The sequence below is a fragment of the Archocentrus centrarchus genome, chromosome 3 (genome assembly GCF_007364275.1).
Source record: "Archocentrus centrarchus isolate MPI-CPG fArcCen1 chromosome 3, fArcCen1, whole genome shotgun sequence".
In the NCBI taxonomy this organism is placed as follows: Eukaryota; Metazoa; Chordata; class Actinopteri; order Cichliformes; family Cichlidae; genus Archocentrus; species Archocentrus centrarchus.
The window spans coordinates 12,680,394-12,701,536 of NC_044348.1; the positions used below are offsets into that span (position 1 = coordinate 12,680,394).

At 38.2% G+C, this 21,143-nt stretch overlaps 2 protein-coding genes across 3 annotated transcripts; one reads left to right on the forward strand and one right to left on the reverse strand.

Annotated features, from left to right (window-relative positions):
- Nucleotides 1–1,241: 1,241 nt before the first annotated feature.
- On the reverse strand, nucleotides 1,242–9,271 carry ca7 (carbonic anhydrase VII). 2 transcript variants are annotated; one of them, XM_030719743.1, is made up of 8 exons: nucleotides 9,111–9,271; nucleotides 8,429–8,626; nucleotides 5,682–5,800; nucleotides 5,200–5,295; nucleotides 4,539–4,601; nucleotides 4,277–4,432; nucleotides 2,696–2,737; nucleotides 2,005–2,079 (listed from the first exon to the last, which is right to left on the reverse strand). In XM_030719743.1, the coding sequence occupies exons 1-7, from the start codon at nucleotides 9,145–9,147 to the stop codon at nucleotides 2,732–2,734; spliced, it is 675 nt and encodes a 224-aa protein (XP_030575603.1). In that variant the 5' UTR covers nucleotides 9,148–9,271; the 3' UTR covers nucleotides 2,005–2,079; nucleotides 2,696–2,731. The 2 variants fall into 2 exon arrangements, with proteins under 2 accessions (XP_030575595.1, XP_030575603.1); XM_030719735.1 differs by lacking the exon at nucleotides 2,696–2,737 and having other exon boundaries at nucleotides 1,242–2,079.
- Nucleotides 9,272–10,814: 1,543 nt separating this feature from the next.
- Nucleotides 10,815–20,306, forward strand: nae1 (nedd8 activating enzyme E1 subunit 1). Its single transcript, XM_030719725.1, has 20 exons — nucleotides 10,815–10,864; nucleotides 11,294–11,397; nucleotides 11,484–11,544; nucleotides 11,630–11,660; nucleotides 11,787–11,858; nucleotides 12,142–12,221; nucleotides 13,537–13,646; nucleotides 13,853–13,962; nucleotides 14,055–14,117; nucleotides 14,242–14,305; nucleotides 14,407–14,498; nucleotides 14,597–14,656; nucleotides 14,755–14,888; nucleotides 15,021–15,096; nucleotides 16,334–16,373; nucleotides 16,709–16,795; nucleotides 16,933–17,025; nucleotides 19,269–19,383; nucleotides 19,473–19,522; nucleotides 19,614–20,306. The coding sequence occupies exons 1-20, from the start codon at nucleotides 10,815–10,817 to the stop codon at nucleotides 19,721–19,723; spliced, it is 1,602 nt and encodes a 533-aa protein (XP_030575585.1). The 3' UTR covers nucleotides 19,724–20,306.
- Nucleotides 20,307–21,143: the final 837 nt, after the last annotated feature.

Sequence of the window (21,143 nt, forward strand, 5' to 3'; positions counted from 1 at the left end):
AGAGAAAAGGGGGCTGAATACTTTTGCACACCGCACTTTTCAGTTTATTTGTAAAAAATGTTTTGAATCATGTATAATTTTCCTTCCACTTCACAATTGTATACCATTTTGTGTTGGTCTTTCACATTAAATTCCACTGAAATATATTTATGTTTGTGGTTGTAATGTGACAAAATATGGAAAAGTTCAAGGGGTATGAATACTTTTGCAAGCCACTGTATTTTTGTATTATATTTTTGCAGTCAGGTACTGATACACACAAATAGGTAAGGTACATATTACAGTTTTCTGACATTATTAAAGTTCCTCGCCATTCACACATCTTTGCAAATTCATAGTTTCTTGACCCTTCCACGTGAGATTCTAACAATTTTGGTAATATCCTGTGTTTTATCAAATACAATTACTCAAAACAGTGCATTTTTAGACATTGTCAACGCATTTGGACTATGATCAGTTAAACATTTACCATGTTCCTCACTTCTCCACAACCTAGTTACTAATTACCTTGAACTCTGTATTTCTGCTTCTAATCAATGAGAGAGAGAGTTTAAACATTTGCTTCAATGACTCCTCCTACAGCTAGATACCAGATAAAAGGTTACAGCAACCCAAAGGGTGAATGTAAGCACAGCTTTCAGGTGAAAACACAATTTAACTAATGCAAATGTCTGCTTGTACTTTCTGGTTACCAACCTGCTGTGTTTGTTCTTTTGAAACTACAGCTTTTGTAGACTAAAAATGCAAGACCATGATGTTGAGCGTTTGACTGAAAAAAAGATTCAGTAATGAAAATTATCTGGTACACAAAGTTTTTAAACAGTTTACTAATTTTTAGATCCTGTTGATGTGAAAAAAAAAAATAAAAATGCAAAAGTTATTTTAATTTTATTTTATTCAGCAAACAGAGAAAATTTGAATTACAGCAATATTTAAACCTCCCATAAATTACATTAAATGTTTCTTCACATTAAAAAAAAAATTGCTAAGTTGCATTTTATTTTTAGTGTTACTATACTACATCCTTACTAAAAAATGACTTGTATTACACAAAGCTGCCATAACTCACCTCCATCAGGTATTTATGTACAGGACTACAAATGTTTTGGTTTATTTATCTTTTGTTTTGTTTTTTTCATCCTCTTACAAGTTCAGAGGTGAACTGATAATATTACATCCTGCACAGCAGTAACAAACATGTGACACTGCAGATGGAATTTAGCATGTTCTGATTTTTTTTAAAAAAAAGATTCAAATATTAAATGGGGCCTTGTTTGGACTCTTGGAGTTTAATAAATCCTCAATAATTACCCTGTTGGGGTTTGACTGTCTCTTGGGTTGTAAACGGCCTGAGAATTTCATGCACTCATGGTCATGGTCTACTGAGCAGTTTGGATAAAAATATCATTAATCCTACTGGAAGGAATCTATAGCCGTGAGGACTGGGAATCCACCTGCAATAGGCTTGATTAACAGAGGATCAGTGGCGATCTGTAAGAAGTTCAAGACTTTGGCTCTGCAGTCAGCAACAGACTAATGATATATGGACTTAGCAAGTACACATGATAAAGGGAGTAAAAAGGCATCCTGCTTTCCTTGTACGGTGGTTCAAGTACAGATCCAAACTATGAATCTTTAACTTGCGGCTTGGAATAATAATGACCCCAAATTTGACTGTCCTTAAATTCTGGTTTTATTTTACTTCTTAACAAAATCCCTTTTATTTGTCCCTGAACTGATTCCCTCTTCTGCTATTAAAGTTTCTGGTCAGTAGGTAGGTGCACCTTAATCTTCTCACAGAGATGAGAATTATTACAGCTTTTCCCCTCTGTGCTAAGTAAAATCATAAACCCCTCAGGATAAGCTATCATGAAGTGAAAGTACACTCGTGTTAATGCATTTACTCTCGTCTAAAAACAGCTTTGGTTATTTATGACTTTAGATCTCCAGAGGTCACAATTAATTAGAGGAATGCACTATCCTGCCTTTGAGAGGCTGGGGAGGCCTGAAGTTGTTTTCCATCCGCAGCCTCTGATCGTCTTCCTCTCCAGTGAACAGAAGCATTCTGAACATCCCCAGCTGCAATCAGAGACACGGAAACACAAACTTTGGAAATGACATTCATTTTTAAAAAAAACAAAAACACTTTCACTGCTCATCCCTTTCTCCACATTAGATACTAAAAGTTAAAGAATGTGATAACTTAACATTAAAAAGACCACTAATTAACACCACCCGTCCTGTCACCTGAGGGTTAGTGCCAACAATGGAGATGGGAAGCCAAATGCATTTTGGCTTCCCATCTCCAAGCCCACTTATTCCTGCTGTGACCATAATTCAAAAACTGATTTCTTTAAGACAACAAAACAATTGCCTATGACATTTGGGCAGTTTTCAGCAACGATTACTCAAACAGCAGGAAATTGTGCATTTTTTTAGTGGCATTCTGATACTGTAGTGACAGCAAAAAAGAATGAATGCCCCTGTAGTGTGTTTTTTGTTTTGTTTTGTTTCTTTGTTTTAAATTGCAAAGTTGAGACTCACTGACAGGTTTTAACAGTCTTGGACAAAAATGTAGCTCTATGGCACAGATGAAATAGCCATATCAGGCTTTAGCTATATACACCATAAAATAAGGAAAAGTACCACAGTTACTCTGTAACTAATTTGACTTCCTACACTTAAAAATACTCACAAAACCAAGTCAGAGTTTGGTGTGTCCTTCCTCGCTTCATGTCTACAATTATGTGGTGAAATGAAAAACAAAATAATTCCCTGTTATATAAGGGCTTTTCTCTGCTGGGTCTCCATGCAAGCATTTTTCAATTAAAGCCCTGTACCCATCCAGTCATCCATCAGGATAATCAGCTGGAGGGGATCAAAGGCTTGAGGAATGGAGTTTGTGGGGCCAGTTTGCCTGGCTTGCATTCACCCCCCAGCTATGCTACAGATATGGGTTTACAGATTGTTCATAACACCCAAGGTGCCGCCATCAATAAAACTTATGATTCCTCATGTACAGTTATAGATTAAAAAAACAAACAAACAAACAAACAAAAAAAAAACAGACAACTAGAGAAAAGAAAAGATCAACAAAGTCAGAATAATCCAGAGATTGGCCGGCAGTGGCTACAAGGCAGACTCACAGGGGGACCTGGAAGGCGTGTGCAGACATCCAGTTAGTCAGCTTAACTCGTCGACATCCTGCAGTTATCAGACCTAAACTTTCTGATTAAATTCTGTCCTAAGAGGGGTGGATAAAAACAAGTTCACCCAAACATGGCATCCCTCATGAATGATGCACATGTTTGCTCTGGCTTTTAAAATAAGGCATTCTAAGTCAGACTGTGCATTTATGCACATGCTACGGAGAGGAAAGCCCCACCTTCACCCTGACAACTACTCAAACCTGACAAAATTAAGATTCTCAGTGTCCATAAACTTACTTAAGGTTAAGACTCTGGGTTCATTAGGCCTGCTATCAGGAACAGATCCCTGATCCGGTGATGCTGAACTTTGGTTTGACAACAAAGGAGACATTTGCTCCTTGGAGCCCAGTGGAGCATAGCCAAACATTATGCAGGTCAGGAAACATGGATGACACAACTGACTGATCAACTGGAGCTTCAATCCCTCAAGCCACGCTGCCTCACAGATTAATCTGGGTCACAATTTCTGAAAGTTTTACAGTGCTATTTAAGCAAATATGTTGTTTTTTGGTTTGTTTTTTTTGGAGTGTGTATGTGTGTGTACATGTGCAAACATGCAAATATGTTCATTTATGAACTGAATATTTTGCGAAAAGATCACACTGATATTCTTCCTTTTAAGCAGTGATTATATAGTTTCTAGGTTAGTAAAATAGAGGTTGAACCAGCAGTTACCCACTGCTAACTGGTGCTTAACGTTGCCTCTGAGTGGTTATATGGCATAATGTGGAATAATCAAAATCTGCTACAGATAAGAGCAATGGTGGAGTATAAACTCATTTACTGTTAGTGACCCACCTGCAACAGTGAAGGAGAAACTAAACATTAGGTGACCACACCTCTCCACCTCAGCCAGGGAAAATAATTAAAGGAATATTTTATGATCACTCCTTGCTGAGTTTTACATCAACCTGCAAAATTCATAATCTGTATCTTTAATCCATCATTCAAATTCACATGAAGAAACTAGCTGTATTTCTAGTGCTGCATGAAGCTCAAATACCAAGAAACTGTACTGCCTAAGTTAGAAACCGGGTCTGTAAAGTGGTCAAAGTTGCAGCGCCCACCTGTTTTTCAGACACTTCGATTGGCTCCTTCAGGACGATCCAGATGACGCTTTCATGTAGCGGAGGTGTGGTTAGTGATCCGAGGTAGGTCCAGTAGTGAAGTTTGCTGGGTAGGAGGCACTTGGGGTTGAAACCCTTGAAATTTGTGATGCTGTCCTGTAACAGAAAAAACAAGCCAATATAGCTTATATAATATTGCAATAATGGAACTTGTAGGACATAATTTTTATATGCAATAAAATAAGCTGAGCAGGCTGCTCACTTTATACTTCACCATGTACAGAACATCCGTTATCATGTGGAGCCATCTGTGGTCATCACCTGTCTTACATGACAGAAGGATATATTTTTATACACAAATGCATGTGCCAGATAAGAAGCTCTCAAATATTAATAACTTAGGCACTATTATGGTTTCATATGATTATTTGCATTAGATAATAAACAAAATACTGTCACATAATTTTGTATTTAGAATTTTTAATACCTTTCTGTATAGCGTGGTAATCAGATGAAATGAAATATATATATATATATATATATATATATATATATATATATATATATATATATATATATATATATATATATATATATATATATATATATATATATATATGTTTTTTTTGTTTTCTTTTTTTTTTTTGTTTTCTTTTCTTTTGTTTTGTTTTGTTTTTTTCCATTCCATCTGATTACCATGCTATACGGAAAGAGCTGCACAATTTTAATTAAGATGCAACAAAGCTCTGAATAAGTAAAGGCTTCTAGACTACATACAGCACATTCTGCTTTCACATGTGTGCAGGTTGCCACGACTCAACACACACTTCAGAACGGACGTCAAACATTCACATCAATACAAAATAAAGGAGAAAGGGGCATGAGGACGGAAGATGGGACTGCACTTAAGAGAAACATCTTACTTCTAGAAAGATGCCGAGGACAGCGAGACCATCGGGCGCAGTTGACGCCTCTCCAAACGTTTTGTACTTGACAGCATTCCAGTGAACTAAATGAAGCTAGAGGTGAGGAAACAGAAGAAAAAGACTAAAATTAATTTAAGTCATGCATACCACGCTGCAGTCTTTTCTGTGTGCTGATAAAAAAAAAAAGTGTGCCTGTATTTTCCACACAAGTATGTATCTTTTTTTTGTAGACTGTAATTCAAACAGACATAGGAAATGTTTTTGTGCAGTAAAAATAATGAAGAAAGTTTGCACCAAATAGTGACAAACAAATGCAGTACTTGTAATTTCTGGCATCAGTTGTTTCAATTTGTGTCATTGCAAGATACTATACGTTACCACATTTTTATCACCATACACACCCTATTAAAATGTGATTATCATGCATTTGGCTATGAGATAGTGAGATAGTACAGTATTCTGATCCACCGGAAACTGACCTCAGATGCAAAGCCAGTTCCTGAAACAGTGTGTTCAGAGCCTTCACATCCTTTTCCACCCCAGTGGAAGTGGAATTGTTTTAGTCTGTAGGGGTTGTCAAGAGGGCCTCCTTTGATCACTGTGGGAAATGCAGAGAGATGTAGGGGAAAAAAACAAAAAGGAAGTGTTGGCATTTGTATACAAGCACTCCCCCATACCCCTTATTGTTGAGTTTCTCTTTACAATATTGTAAGGTCTTTGACTTATAGTGTTTAATGCCCAAAAATCATCCTTTGGCTGCTCCTTTTAGGGGATCATCTGCCTCCATTTCACCCTATCCCCAGCATGCTCCTCTGTCACACCAATCCTCTGCATGTCCTCCTTCACTACATCCATAAATCTTCTCTGTGGTCTTCCTATTTTCCTCCTGCCTGGCAGCTCCGTATTCAACATCCTTTGTCGAATGTATCCACTATCCCTCCTCTGCATATGTCCAAACCACCTCAACCTTGCCTCTATAACTTTGTCTCCAAACTGCTCAACCTGAGCTGTCCCTCTAATGTGCACATTTCTAATCTTGTCTATTCTGGTCACTCCCAATGAAAATCTTAACATTTTCAACCCTGCCATCTTCAGCTCTGCCTCCTGTCTTTTTGTTAGCGCTACTGTTTCCAAACCATACATCATACCAGGTCTCACTACCATCTTTTAAACCTTCCCTTTCACTTTTGCTGCTATCCTTCTGTCACAACCCCCGCCCCAGCACTCCCTGCACTTTCTTCACCTCTCTTGTGCACTGTCCATTGCTTTAGATGGTTGACCCCAGGTATTTAAAGTCATCTACCCTCACTTCCTCTACTCCTGCCCTGACCTGTCTCCTTCTCATTCACACATACATGTATTCTGTCTTGCTTCTACTGACTTTTATTCCACTTCTCACGAGAGGATACCTCCACCTCTCCAGACCCTCTTCCATGTGCTCCCTCCTCTTGCTACAGATCACAATATCATCTGCAAACATAGTCCACAGAAACTCCTGCATGATGTGTAATCCCACCTCCACCTTGAACCCATCTGTGACTCCTATCATTCATCTCACCACTGTCTCGCTGTCCTCATACATGTCCAGCACCACCCTCACATACTTCTCTGCTACTCCTGACTTCCTCATGCAGTACCACAGTTCCTCTCTTGGCACCCAATCACGTGCTTTCTCTAGGCCAATAAAACAGCACAAGTTCTGACCTTCTCCATGGTGCCCTAAAATGACTTCTTGTAACCATAATTAAAATAAAATAAAAATGTATTTTAAATATCTATGTGGGCATTAGAAAAACTGTTTTCACTCAGAACACATCACAGAGCATCCTTTGTGTAGCATCACACACACAACTGACATGATGGGTCAACCTGGAAACACCAAACAGGCTTCCAACCATCAAATATGTCAGTCAACGCTGATATCGATCATTTCATTGTGTGCCTTGTGCACACAATGACAATGAGTTGAATCTAACATCTAACATATGAGAGCAGTCCACCTTGTCACCTTTCACATCTATCAGACCTTGGTGGCAGGAACTTAAGATGCAAATAGCCAGTCCTATGCAAAATAAAGATTAAGGTATTTTTAAATTTGCTTTTCAGATTTACTTGCCAACCAGGGCACAGAGTAACTCTAATCTATGTCATAAAGAAAAGAGGAGAGCATGCAGACTTTTTAAAGGGCCTGTGCTCTCCACAGCTGCATATGGACTTCTTCACTAGTCTTATGATTGTTATTCATTGTGATGCGGCTGACATTGTTATGACAAAACAGATCAGTCGAGTCAAGGTCACGTTAGCTATGTAGGACTAGAACAGAGCAAACCTTTATCTTTTCCATCTTAAAAACAAGAACATTATGATTAAAAAAAAAAAAAACTGTTGTAAGAGATTGTTGTAAATCCTGACCCTGGCACAGCTACAATTAATTTCTACCTGAGGAAAGAAAAACATAAATGACGTACAGTTATGACTGGTCTTAAATGATGTCAAGCACTATAAATTAAGTTATTCATAGCGGTTGCTCAGTGTGTACCAGTCTCAATATAACCACATGTACATTTATGGCAAATAAACAGCAGGTTTAGAGGATTTGTGTAGCTCATTTGAACTACAGAGAAATGTTGTTGATACTGTAGTTGAACAGCAGGTCTTTTGTTTCATTAAATATTTCAATGACAGCTGCTTTGTGCTTTGTGATAACCATGAGAGCTAAACAGCCTACATTTCCGAGCTTATTATTCATGGTAATGTCAGGGTGGTTAACATGGATCCACCCAGTGACAAAGATAAATACTGTCATCATCACACTGAGATCATCCAACATTATTATATTTCTTGTCCAGCAGACAGATAGTCATGCAGTTACGTGCTGGCTACGCTTTCCTGCAGCATAATAAGAGATTTACTTGCAAACTGTGAGAATAATCAGCTTAACACATGGTTTGCACCCTCTAAAAATCAAGGGAAGGATTATTGAACGTAAACTTTTAGCACAGATTTCCCCTCATGTGACTGGCAGCGCAAATCAGACTCAAGATCAAGTTTATCTTCAACTGCGATTATAGTTACAAGGCAGTTATATAATCTAACACAGATATGGGCATGTCCTCAACTCACATAACCCCTGTCACTACAGCAGGGAAACGTGAGAGAAGAATAGATTTGAAGTGAATCCAAAAAAAAAAAAAACTACACAAATATCAAAACACTATTTTCTCACCTGAACGATCATCTGAGTCATTGAACTCCACAACTACGGAGTGTCCATTGTTGGAGATGTTAATGGAGGTACACTGGTCATAATTTATGATTATAGGGTCCAGACTGCGGTCACGTAAAGCCTCATTAGGGACTATGTCAATCGGGGATTGCCGGCTCCCCTCAGCAACGGGGTAGTTTTTACACCATACAGAAGGACCTATGGAAAGATACATGTAAACAAAAACAAACGCCCATATTTACAGCACACACAATTCTGCAACCTCAATGATCTGGACTAGATCTGTTAGAGTGTCCCCTGCCAATAAAACGGCAATAAAACTACGTCTAAACAAGTGGATCTTTCCCGGGTCACACAAGGTGAGTGGCACCATCTAAGCATAAACAAAATTTGAATGCCTCAGAGATATGAGGACAATGTAGCACAGTCCAGAGCACCTTAGCTTAAAAACACTGGACACAGCACAAATAATTTTTTTTTTCCCCTCTCGGTAACTCAAGGCAAATTCGCCTGGAATGTCAGTTAAGGTGAAAGCGGTTATCCCTTTAAGCGTGGGGGTAATCTCGCATTAACAGCCGTCTTTAACGTCTGAGGAAAACACGCACTGTGCTCGGCTGAGCAAATATTCCAGCTAAATTGTTAATTGGCTCCACGCAGGAAAACAGTGTCTGCAATATCTTACCGTCCTCCTTTCCATACCCCCAGCGTTGTCCCGTCATTGTCCCCGTCAGCAGGTTCAAGTCGGATCAAGCTGCACTTTGGTGCACACGTGAAGGACAGGTGCGGATCTCAGCAGGTACAGCTATTCATGAGGGCAAAGGGGATGGGCAATTATCCCCCTTTGACACGCCCACACACGCGCGCACAGTCCTTGCATGCTAATGAGACACAAATTTCGACACACTTCAATAAAAGTAAAAGTAAAAAAAAAAAAAAGAAGAAAAGAAAAACTTGACAGAACAATTTGCAAAATTAGGAATGTGACTAATACACTAAAATCTGAACGCTTTTGCTTTGTTCTTGTGGTATAACAGAAGAATTTTCTTTTTCACAATTACAGTCAGAGTGTCTTGTATAAAGCGCTTTAGTTTGTCATAGAACAAACTGATAAAACTCATTTGAAACTGCAAATATCTGCTTTTTTTCTTGACAAATCTGGTTTCAGTTTCTCAGCCACTATAATTTGATGCTTTTTCCTTATCCTGAATAAAGAAATAAGCAGAAGAAAATGGATGGATGGCTGGATCATAAGAAATGTAAGGTTAAGAAATACACTTTGATTAATTGGGGCAATGTCCCACTGTTTTCTGACATATAAGGAACATTCAATTAACTGAGCAAATGAGCCACATTAATCAGTAATAAAAATAATAATAATAGTGTATCAGTGCAATTGGATTGCCCTTGAATGTGTGGATGACATGTGTAGTTACACTACTTTATTTATTTTATTGGAGTTATTGCCCCAAGTATAAGCCAGTTTATTTTTATCTTAAATGAGTAGTTTTTGCTGCTTTCAGCAAAAACTACACCACTGCTTTCACGAAATACTTATATTTGTTCAATAAGTAGTCAGCCACGCTCTATATTTATATCCCATATATCAGTAATATTTAATTTGTGCAAATAATGTGCATCAGTATTTGTTGCTAATTTTTGTTGCTGGTAAATGTGGGGTCCACTGTTTCAACATCATTAAAATACAATTAATAGTTAAATTGTTGATTATATCCATTATTAATCTTAAGCACGGATAGGGCCTAGTAGGTTATGCTCGTTTCTGCTTCTCCTCTGCTGAATTTTGGATGAAAATATTGTGCTTGATACTCCATACAATTAATTCAATTCAATTTTATTTGTATAGCACCAGCTCACCTCAAGGCACTTTATATTGTAAGGTTAAGACCCACAAGATTAGAGTGAAAACCCCAACAATTAAATGACCAATGATCCAGTAATATATGCAGTAATATAATTATATGATTCTGAAAAGTGCCATCTACGTGAGGATATATACTTTAGGTATTTTAAATATATTTTATATAAAATATATGTATTTGACATTGTGTCGGGAAGGGCATGCAGAGGGTTGGTGTAACGGAGAAGGGTGCTAGAAATACAATGGGATGGCGGTAGATGATCATATGCAGAGCACATAGCCACACATGCAACAAACAAGCAGTTATTTACACCACTAATTTTGATGTTTGTTTCTTTTTTTCTGTTCACAAACGTGTTATTTCTAACACAATATTAATTATAAATCCGGATTATCTTTTAATTTGCGTCGAAAGTGCGAGAGCGGATTTTCGGGCACTCTTTGTGACGAATCTGGCGTTGAGGAAGTAAATGTACGTGCGTGAACGTCATTCATTACAGAGGTATCATGGCATCCACCAAATCCTCGAAAGAGCAAAAATATGACCGACAGCTCAGGTTAGTTTTAACAGCGACGCAGTTTTCACAAACAAATAACATCCCTTTAGGTAAATGTCGCGAAAACATTACGCGAGAGCTCACAGCAGAAACGTCGTTGAGGCAAGACTGCTGAAGTTAGCTAGCATTAGCTTGCTGTGTGGGTTACAGTTGAAGCAGGCACCGGTGGGCTAATGCTTTAGTTAGCTATAAGGCGGGTGTGATGGGATGCTCTGTGTGGGCTCGGACGTCACCCTGCCTTAATTTATTTAAGGGTAGGTCTTGATGGTTTAACAGCTGTAACAATACAGGGCTGCGGATGCGGGAGATGCTTTCATACCAACAGTCGAGTCATTCTGGGAAAGTGGTTCACTGTGTTTGTACAGCAGCTGAAGGTGAATTGTATCACCAGATGGCAACAGATGTCCGTGTTTTGTTGTGTGCTTTCAGGCTGTGGGGTGACCACGGCCAAGAAACGCTGGAAAATGCACACGTGTGTCTCATAAACGCCACAGCGACTGGTACAGAGATACTGAAGAACCTAGTACTTCCAGGTGAACAGATGCGCCTCTACTGGTGACAGTGTTGCAGGTGCTGATGAAAACATCTGTCTGACTGAATCAATTGTTCTGTGTGTCAGGTATTGGAGCATTCACCATAGTAGATGGGCACACAGTTGCAGGGGAAGATGTTGGAAACAAGTAAGTTGCCACTTTAAGCTTAAAAGTATTTTTCTATCAGTTTTACTTGTGTGCTTGAAGCTGATCTCTTAATCTCGTCTTGCAGCTTTTTCCTGAGCAAAGACAGCATTGGAAAGGTATGCATTGCATGCATAAGTGTAAATATTTACACACAGACACACAGGTTCCAGTTTGTTCCACCATCTTTCTGTCTTTTTGTTAGAAAAATGTAGTTTATTTATATATGCGTTTTTGTGTTGCAGAACAGAGCACAGGCAGCCACTGAACTGCTGCAAGAGCTGAACAGTGATGTCTCTGGAAACTTTGTTGAGGAGGTTGGTATTGTTTCTGTTCCAAGCCAGGCTTGGTTGTTTGTAATGTGTATCGTATGCTGTGTAATGATGTGGCAACGTGAGTACACAAAAACTACTAAGGTGAATTTAATTTAAATGAAATTCATCTTTCAAAATGTTAATGTTTCAGTGGGAATTTAAAACAAGCAGCACTGTGCATAGTGTGATGTTGAAATGAAATAAGATCTATGAATACAAAATATGGTTTGTGAATTTGTTAGTATTATCACTTTGATCCCTCTTGTATTTTCTGTCACTCATGCAGAGTCCGGACAAGCTTCTGGACAATGATCCAGAGTTTTTCCACAGGTTTACCATAGTCATTGGTGTCCAGCTGCCAGAAAGGTATGGGAAAGTCCTAGTCTTTGCATTCAATTACAGTACTGTGCAAAAGTCTTGAGCCAGTGCTCATTTCTTAATATTTTGATACGAAAATGGAAAATAGATGAGGTGATTTATTGAAACATGAACAGACATACATAGAAATGAGGCAATTTTGAAAGTAAATATTTGGTATGACTGTCTTTTATTTTTCAACACAGCCTGAACTCTCTTCTCCAAACTTTCTTGTAATTACTTTAAGTAGTCTTCAGGAATAGTTCTCCAGGCTTATTGAAGGACATTCAAAGCTTTTCTTTGCATGTTGGCTGCCTTTTGTTCTGTTCTCTGTAAAGAGAACCTCAAAAATGTTGTGGTCCAGGATCTGGAGAGGACAATCCATGACTGATAAAGTTCCACTGTGTGTTTTTATATCCTGGTATGCTTTTACTGTGTTGGCAGTGTGTTTGGGATCATGCTGTTTGTTTTTCTCCTATTTCTTAAGGGCATAACTTTCAGATACTGTTTGTCTGCCACTCCTTATGTCCTCCACTTGTCCAGTTTCCTACCTTTTATAAAATTTTAATTTATTTTTTTAAAGGACACACTTGTGCTGAGAGATGCCAAGTTTTCAGCTAATAGCTCTTTGGGAATCACCTTGTTGGTACAAAAATACTATTTTATGTCAAACTATGGCATTTTTCAAAGAGTCATCTAAAAAAAAAATGGGAACAAACGATGTGTTTTTGTGACGGTGCTGGTAACAAAGTGCCTAAAAATACAATTTAAAGTCGGTTCTTTGCGAAGTTGTCTGTTATCTGTAGACTCAACACTGGTTGAGTCATTGCGTTAGGTGCCTTTTTTATGCTTGAATGATTCATAGGTTAGTGTTAAATGGCTTAACATGAAAAACATCTTTTGAAAATGGTCAGGTGAGTGAAAAGTGACAGAAAATGAGTGAAAAAAACAGCCAATTTCTAAAGAAAAAAATTTAAAGACTTTCAGAAAGCCTGGAGAACCACTGCTCAAAACCACTTTGGGAAAAAAAAGACAAGCAAGTCTCGCTCCTTGAAAGCAAAATGTTTCAAGACTGTTGCACAGTACTGTAATACTGTAACAAGGAGTTGATTAACAAAACTATGACAGCTCATAATTCATTTATTCTTGGAGAACATTCGCATACACCTATTGCAAGTTTGTCCACGTAAATAAAACTTCTTTGTTGGGCTGCTTTTAATATATTTTTTCCTTTTGTGTAAACTGTTGACTCTTGCAGAAAGTTTTAGGACTGGCTTAATTTTGCCATTGGTCTAAATATCATCACATCTTTCAAATCCAACAGCACGTGTTTGAGGCTCGGCTCAGTTCTTTGGAGTGCATCTGTACCTTTCCTTGTCTGTAAAACCTATGGCCTTGTGGGCTACATGAGACTGGTGGTGCAGGAGCATACAGGTGACTGTCTTTTAGTAGCAGATTCCTTATTTAAATTGTTTCACTTTCATACACTCATCCATTTTACAGTCTCGACATGGTGTTAGAAATGGAATTGTCTAACTTGTCAGCTCATGGTTCAGTGGTACATTAACATGTCATGATTTGCACAGTATAAGAGTATTGACATGATACTGACAAATTGATATTTTTCTGCCTCTCGTCAGTGATTGAATCTCACCCAGACAATGCCTTGGAGGATCTGAGGTTGGACCAGCCTTTTGCTGAATTTCAGAACCACATTAACTCCTACAACCTTGACAGCATGGACAAGAAGGTGCGTGCTTCATTTTTGCTTGCACATCATTCAGATGATGCCAGGATCGCACATCTAATCCTCTTCATTTCCATTCTTTATTTAATCTGTAGGATCATAGTCACATTCCGTGGATAATCATTGTTGCTAAATATCTGGAGAAATGGCTCAGCGAGGTGCAGTATTACATTTTTCTTTTGTCACAAGTGGCAAGATGTCTGACAGGCATTTTACTGTTTCTGTTCTTTAGTGTTGCTGTACAGAAGAGTGCAACTCTGGTTTTGTTGTTTGTTGTTGTAGCACAATGGTCAGCCACCAAAAAATTACAAGGAGAAAGAGTCCTTCAGACAACTTATTCGGGAAGGTATTTGTGGACCTCTGGTTGTATTCGCCCATAATTTTAGTGATTTTACTGTTCATCTTATATGTGATATTTCTTTCTTTTTTTCTTTTTTCTTTTCTCAGGAATCAGAAAGAATGAGAATGGTGTCCCAGAGGATGAAGAAAACTTTGAGGAAGCTATTAAGAATGTCAATACTGCTTTAAATCCAACTAAGGTGCCAAAATTAAGACACACACACACACACAACATATCTCACATTTGTTCTCATAGTTAAGTCTGCCAAGACTTGTCTTGTAATATCTCTGTCTGCAGATTCCTAGTTCTATTGAAGACCTCTTTGATAGTGAGCAGTGTAAAAACATCACAGCACAGGTTGTAAATTTTGCCCAGTCTATCCTATTAAAAATACATTTTTTTTATGTGTATTTGTTTTTTAATCTGTAGAGTATTTCTTCAATGTGCATGTTTAGAGTTCGTCCTTCTGGGTGATTCTGCGAGCTGTCAAGGAGTTTGTTCACAATGAAGGAAATGGAAGCCTACCTGTACGAGGAACAATACCTGATATGATTGCAGATTCTCAGAAGTTTATCAACCTTCAAAATGTGTGAGTGGGGAAATATGTGGGTGCTCACTGTGTTTAAATAAATGAGAGCAACATAAATGTAGTCAACACTTCTGTATTTCTGTTTATAACAATGTAGGACTTGATTTGACATGAATTTGTGTTTTATTACAGTTACAGGGAAAAGGCCATGCAGGATGCAGCAGCTGTTTCTAAGCATGTAGAATCTCTGTTACATTCTGTTGGGAAGGTATGGAGCAAAGCCATATTCTCACTCATGAAGAGTATTTTGTTTAGCCTCACTAGCAAAAACCTGCTTTAGGGTGGTTTTTGCCAGGCCTGTGACACTTTTGCGCTTCACTTATGTATGGCACAGACATGTATGGCTAACTGACCTTGTTATTGTTAATATCTTCGTTATTATATAATCAGATAACAAAAAATTAGTGGTTTTTAAACACTTAACAACAGAATGATATATACATGTAACAATGATACATATACATATATTTATTTGTCTTCTTTGGAAACTACATAGTCAAGCTACACAGGGACCTGTTCAGTTTCAAAGACAAACAAAACCTAACCTGTAAACCTTGGGTTTGATGTTTACATGGAATAGCATAATTTTGATATGGCCTGTGATAATCACCAAAAAAGTATGCCTTTTTGGCGACGCAAAGAAAATTCTGTCAGATGGAAATTTTGGTGACTGTAAAGTTACATACATGCGGCATACATTGAACATGAGATGGGAAACGAACGCAGAAAACATAATGTGACATTTGCAGGGGGGTGATGAAATGAACACATGTATGAAAATCAAAAGAATTGGGAATTAAAATAAACTTTCTTTTAAAAACATAGATGATAATCACTCTATGTGATAATGTTTGTGCACAGTTTCATTCAGATTGGCCCACCCATTAAGGAGAAGATGGGATACATACGGACATTATCATTATAGTATGATGTCTTTCTCTAACAATTTTAGATGTCCAAATTTAATGCTTAATTAAATTAATATGTAGTGTGCAACACATCAGACCAGTTTGCTTTGATAAAGATGCACTTAATGTGATTTTTAACAAAGCATTTTCAAAAATGTGATATCTCCTGTCAAAACTGTTGAACACTACTAAAATTTGTTTTAAAAAATGGGGAAATCTTTGATACACTCATCAAGAAAGGGATTTCATAGCATTTATTTATCACAAATACATTTGTAGATCCTTCATCTGTGTCCAAACAAGTTTAACTCATCAGGGAAGCTAAACGGGATTAAGCTGTTAGCTGCTGCTTTTTCTGTTGGAAATTGGTGTCACGTGTCTTCTCTCTTAAGTCTTGCTTGCAGCCGTGATATGATTAAGTTATAGAATTTAGTAGAGTTTGTTCTCACATTCTCAGTATGGTTCAAAGTTGCACCATTTAATTTGACTAAAAAGTGGATTTCCACTTACTTGTGTTTACCTTTTTTTTTTCACTAGCCACCAGAAAGCACCTCTGAGAAGGACATCAAACTGTTCTGTAAGTACTCTACTCTGTGTGTTTGTGGGCACTTCAAAAGGGGAATAATTGCCCTGTGTGATTTTGACGATGTTGAATTTTTGGTCACCAGGTTTGCACACATCACGAGAGGAATTTTGTATTTGTAAAATTTTCATATGAAAAGTACCATGTTGGTTTTCTGACATTAAAGTTTTTATTTCCTCTGAGCCTGGCTACTTTTTAGGATGTGTAATGCTCTTACCTCTATGAGAACTCATTAGTACTCAGAAGTATAGGCTGATGTGTTCTCTTTGTGACTCTTGCTTCATCAGTAGTGAGTCAGTTCATAACTGTAGACATCTGTGTTTATCTAGGTAAGAATGCGTCCTTCCTGCGGGTGGTACGCTGCAGGTCTCTAGCTGAAGAATATAGTGTGGATACAGTAAATAAAGATGAAATCAGTAAGTTGGTGATTCATTTTCTTTTAGAGTAAACCATTCTACCTTGTTCATTTAAAATTTTTGTGTTGGAACCACATCATGCTCTTCAGTTAGGATCAAAGCATGGTTACATATTAACATCAGCTGTGTCTCCACAGCCTCCTGCATGGACAGTCCAGATAGCGAGATGGTCTTCTACCTCATGCTTCGGGCTATTGACCGTTTCTATCAGCAGCACTCTCGCTACCCAGGTATTTTAACCTCACCTCGACAAGGAAATTAATATAGATAAAGGTTTTGAAATGTAAATATATGCTAATGTGACCACTGAAAATTCAAAATTACTGCACCATTAAGATGCTCAACCAGCCTGTACACAGTCAGCATTACACTTAGGTGCTTTTATCACATGTTTGATGGGGTTTTGTTTGGTTGGTTGTTTTTGGATGATGGAATTATGTAGGCAAAAAAAAAAAAAATCATCATCCTAACTGCTCTGGGGAGGCTGTAGGTATGGCAAGAAAAAGGCTTGCAGGGTACAGTATATCACAAAAGTGAGTCCACCCCTCATATGTCAGCATATATTTAAGTATATCTTTTCATGGGACAACACTGACAAAATGACACTTCGACACAATGAAAATTAGTCTGTGTGCAGCTTATATAACAGTCTTCATGTAGCACAAAAATTCGTCTTTTAAGATCTTTAGAGAGTTCTTTGCCATGAGGTGCCATGTTGGAACTTTCAGTAACCAGTATGAGAGAGTGCGAGAGCTGTACTACAAAATTGAACACACCTGCTCCCTATGCACACCTGAGACCAAGTAACACTAACGAGTCACATGACATTTTGGAGGGGAAATGACAAGCAGTGCTCAATTTGGACATTTACGGGTTTAGTCTCTTAGGGGTGTGCTCACTTTTGCTGCCGCTGGTTTAGACATTAATGGCTGTATATTGACTTATAAGATAAGATAAGATAAAACTTTAATGATCCCACGACGGGGATCATTTGAGGGAAGAATAAATTTACACTGTTATATAAGCTGCACACAGACTACTTTTCATTGTGTCAAAGTGTCATTTTGTCACTGTTGTCCCATGAAAAGATATACTTAAATATCCGCAGAAATGTGAGGGGTGTACTCACTTTTGTGATACGCTGTATATCAATATTATGTTCTTGCACTTGCAGAAAAGGTGTCCTTTATTACACCACTGCTAGTACTGGGTTGGACCCCGTTTTGCCTTCAGAACTACCTTAATTCTTTATGTAGACATGATTGCATCACACAGTTGTTGCAGATTTGTCGGCTGCTCGTCCATGATGAGAATCTCCCATTTGACAAAGTCCCAAAGGTGCTCTGTAGGATTGAGATCTGGTGACTGTGGAGGCCATTTGAAGACTGTGAACTCATTGTCATGTTCAAGAAACCAATTTTAGATGGTTTGACCTTGTGACATGGTGTGTTATCCTGTTGGAAGCAGCCATCAGAACATGGGTGCACTGTGGTCATAAAAAGATGATAACATGACGTGCAACGACACTCAAGCTGTGGGGTTTAAGCGATGCTCTATTGGTACTGAGGAACAGAAAATGTGCCAAGAAAATATCCCCCTACACCATTACACCACCACCGCCAGTCTGAACTGTTAGATCCATTCATTCATGTTCTTTGCACCAAATTTTGAGACTATCAGTTGAATGTTGCAGCAGAATTTGAGATTCATCAGGTTAGGCAATGTTTTTCCAATCTTCTGTTGTTCAATTTTAGGGCCCCCGTGTGAATTGTAACCTCGGTTTCCTATTCTTGGGTGACACAACTTGCATCCAGCGTGGTCTTCTGCTGTAGACCATCTGCTTCAATGTTTGATGTGTTGTGCATTCAGAGATGTTCTGCATACCATGGTTATAATGAGTGGTTATTTGGGTTTCTGTTGCCTTCCTGTCAGATTGAAGAAGCCTGGCCATTCTCCCCTGACATCAGCAAGTCATTTTCTCTCAGAGAACTGACACTCACTGGATATTTTCTCCTTTTCGGACCATTCTCTGTAAACCCTAGAGATGGTTCTGTAGGAAAATCCCAGCAGATTAGCAGTTTCTGAAATACTCAGAGCAGCCCGTCTGTCACCAACAACCGTGTAACATTCAATATCACTTAAACTGACCTTCTTTCCCATATTCTGATGCTCGGTTTGAACTTCAGCAGGTCGTCTTGACCATGTCTACACATATAAACAGATGCACCCACACAAGCAAGAAGGAGGGAAAAGACCAAGCAGAGTGTTTGTGTTACTTTCCCAGCTTAGCAATTGAACCTACAGCTTAGATAGCGATCAGATCATTTGAGCTGAGCTAGTGAAGAGAGATTTACATTAATGAGCTGTTGAAAAGGAGAACCTGACAAAGTGGCCAGTGAGTGTATGTCAAGTCTGATTTTACTTCCTCCTGATGCCAGAACACAAGTCTTTTTTCTGTCTTTCCTCTCATTAGGTGTTTATAACTACCAGGTGGAGGAGGACATCAGCAAACTGAAGCTCTGTGTGAACAGCCTACTGCAAGAGTACAGCCTCAACGTCAACATCAAAGATGACTATATCCATGAGTTGTAAGTCAAAGGCACAGTTGAATTTACTGTTTGGAGTGATCGTTTAAAGACTGTCTTAAACATATATTTATTTCCTTTTTTACCTGCAGTTGTCGATATGGAGCGGCAGAACCACACACAGTTTCTGCTTTTTTGGGAGGTAAAGTTTTGATTGATCGCTACGGCATTTCTCCCTAAAACAATGCTGATAAGACATATCTGTTAAAATCTTTCAATATGTTTTATTTTAGGATCAGCTGCTCAAGAGGCCATAAAGATCATCAGCCACCAGTTTGTGCCATTTAACAACACTTTCATTTACAACGCAATGTCACAGACGTCAGCCACATTGCGTTTGTGAGTACGGTTACTGAAGCTGCTTACAGACAATAAGAGAAATATGGAGCGTAATAAATCCAGCTGCACATTGGGATTTGAGAAAAGGAACAATGAAAGCAGTTTTCTCAGATTTGAATGTGGCTATTACAAAGATGTATACATGTAAACCTACAAGTGCTGAGAAGAAGACCTTTTAGCATAAACTGTCAGTTCATAGCGCTTCAGCTTCTTCTCAAAGTTCTTGAAATGGAAAAAAACTCAAAATATCACCGATGGAGACTTTTTTTAGACATTTTCTGTTAAGCTGCCCTTTTTTTTCCCAGAAATGAAACTGTCAGATTCGAAACCTCCATGTAGTATTTTAATCTGAAATTCAGCATTTAAGGATGATGTATTACAATGTAGCAGCACTTTGTATTCATTAGTCACAGTTGTCTTATTGTATTTGGAAAATAAGCTGTGTAAAACTGTCATGTATTCTATAAAACATTAAATGTTTTATCTGAATTTTTTTTCTTTTTTTTTTAAGTTTAAACAAATGATTTGTCTTCAGCTCACTCGCCAATCTGACTCACACGTAGTTTCACCTCTGCAAACACTTCAAGTGACTCTCTGCCTTGTTTAACAAGGATTTCAGTGATTTATTCTGAATAAATGTTTGATGACAAACATGTGAGCTTCTTGAGAGGCCTGTAATGTGACTTCCCCCCCGGCAAGATCCGCATGCACCCACCTTAATATTTTTTTTAAATCAAAGTTTGATAACATTACCTTTACTTGACACTAGATGGCACTCTTCTGTGCTTTACCTTTTTTTTTTTTTTGTTCATCCTGTAGTTGCACATTTTATTCAACATTCTTGCATAGTGACCAATACCTGAATGCTGACCTTTAGATGCAGATTGATTTAATCCCCTGTAGGATGTTAACAAAAAACCTTGTAGCGTTAATGATTAACTAGTATGTTATTTCTCGGCAGCTCTTTTCAGACGCTGTGCAGTGTAGAGGGCACTGATCTTTCTTTCTCTAATATGTAGCACAGAGTCCTGTGAGATAATTATGTGATGTAACTGCTGTGCGGGTTAAATTTTTTTTTTTTTTTTTTTACCCAGACTTGAGCTGAATGGAAATTTGACCCTAGCAGACCTAACCCCCCCCCCCTCCCCATGTAGATATGTCACAAACTCTCTCACTCATACCCCGTCACTGTCTGAGAAGGATGGAGCTAGTTGCCAAAAACTACTCTGGCCATTTTCTAAATCAAGAATTTGTCCACTGCCTCTTAAAGATTACCGCGGGTCCATCCGCTAAGACTGCCATGTTGAAGGAGGTCCAGGTTTATTAGTGCAAACAGAATGTTCTCCTTTTTGTAAAGTAGGAGATTAACTACTGACTGAAGACTAAAGTCAGGTTTCTTGAACATTGTGTATTATTGGCCATTT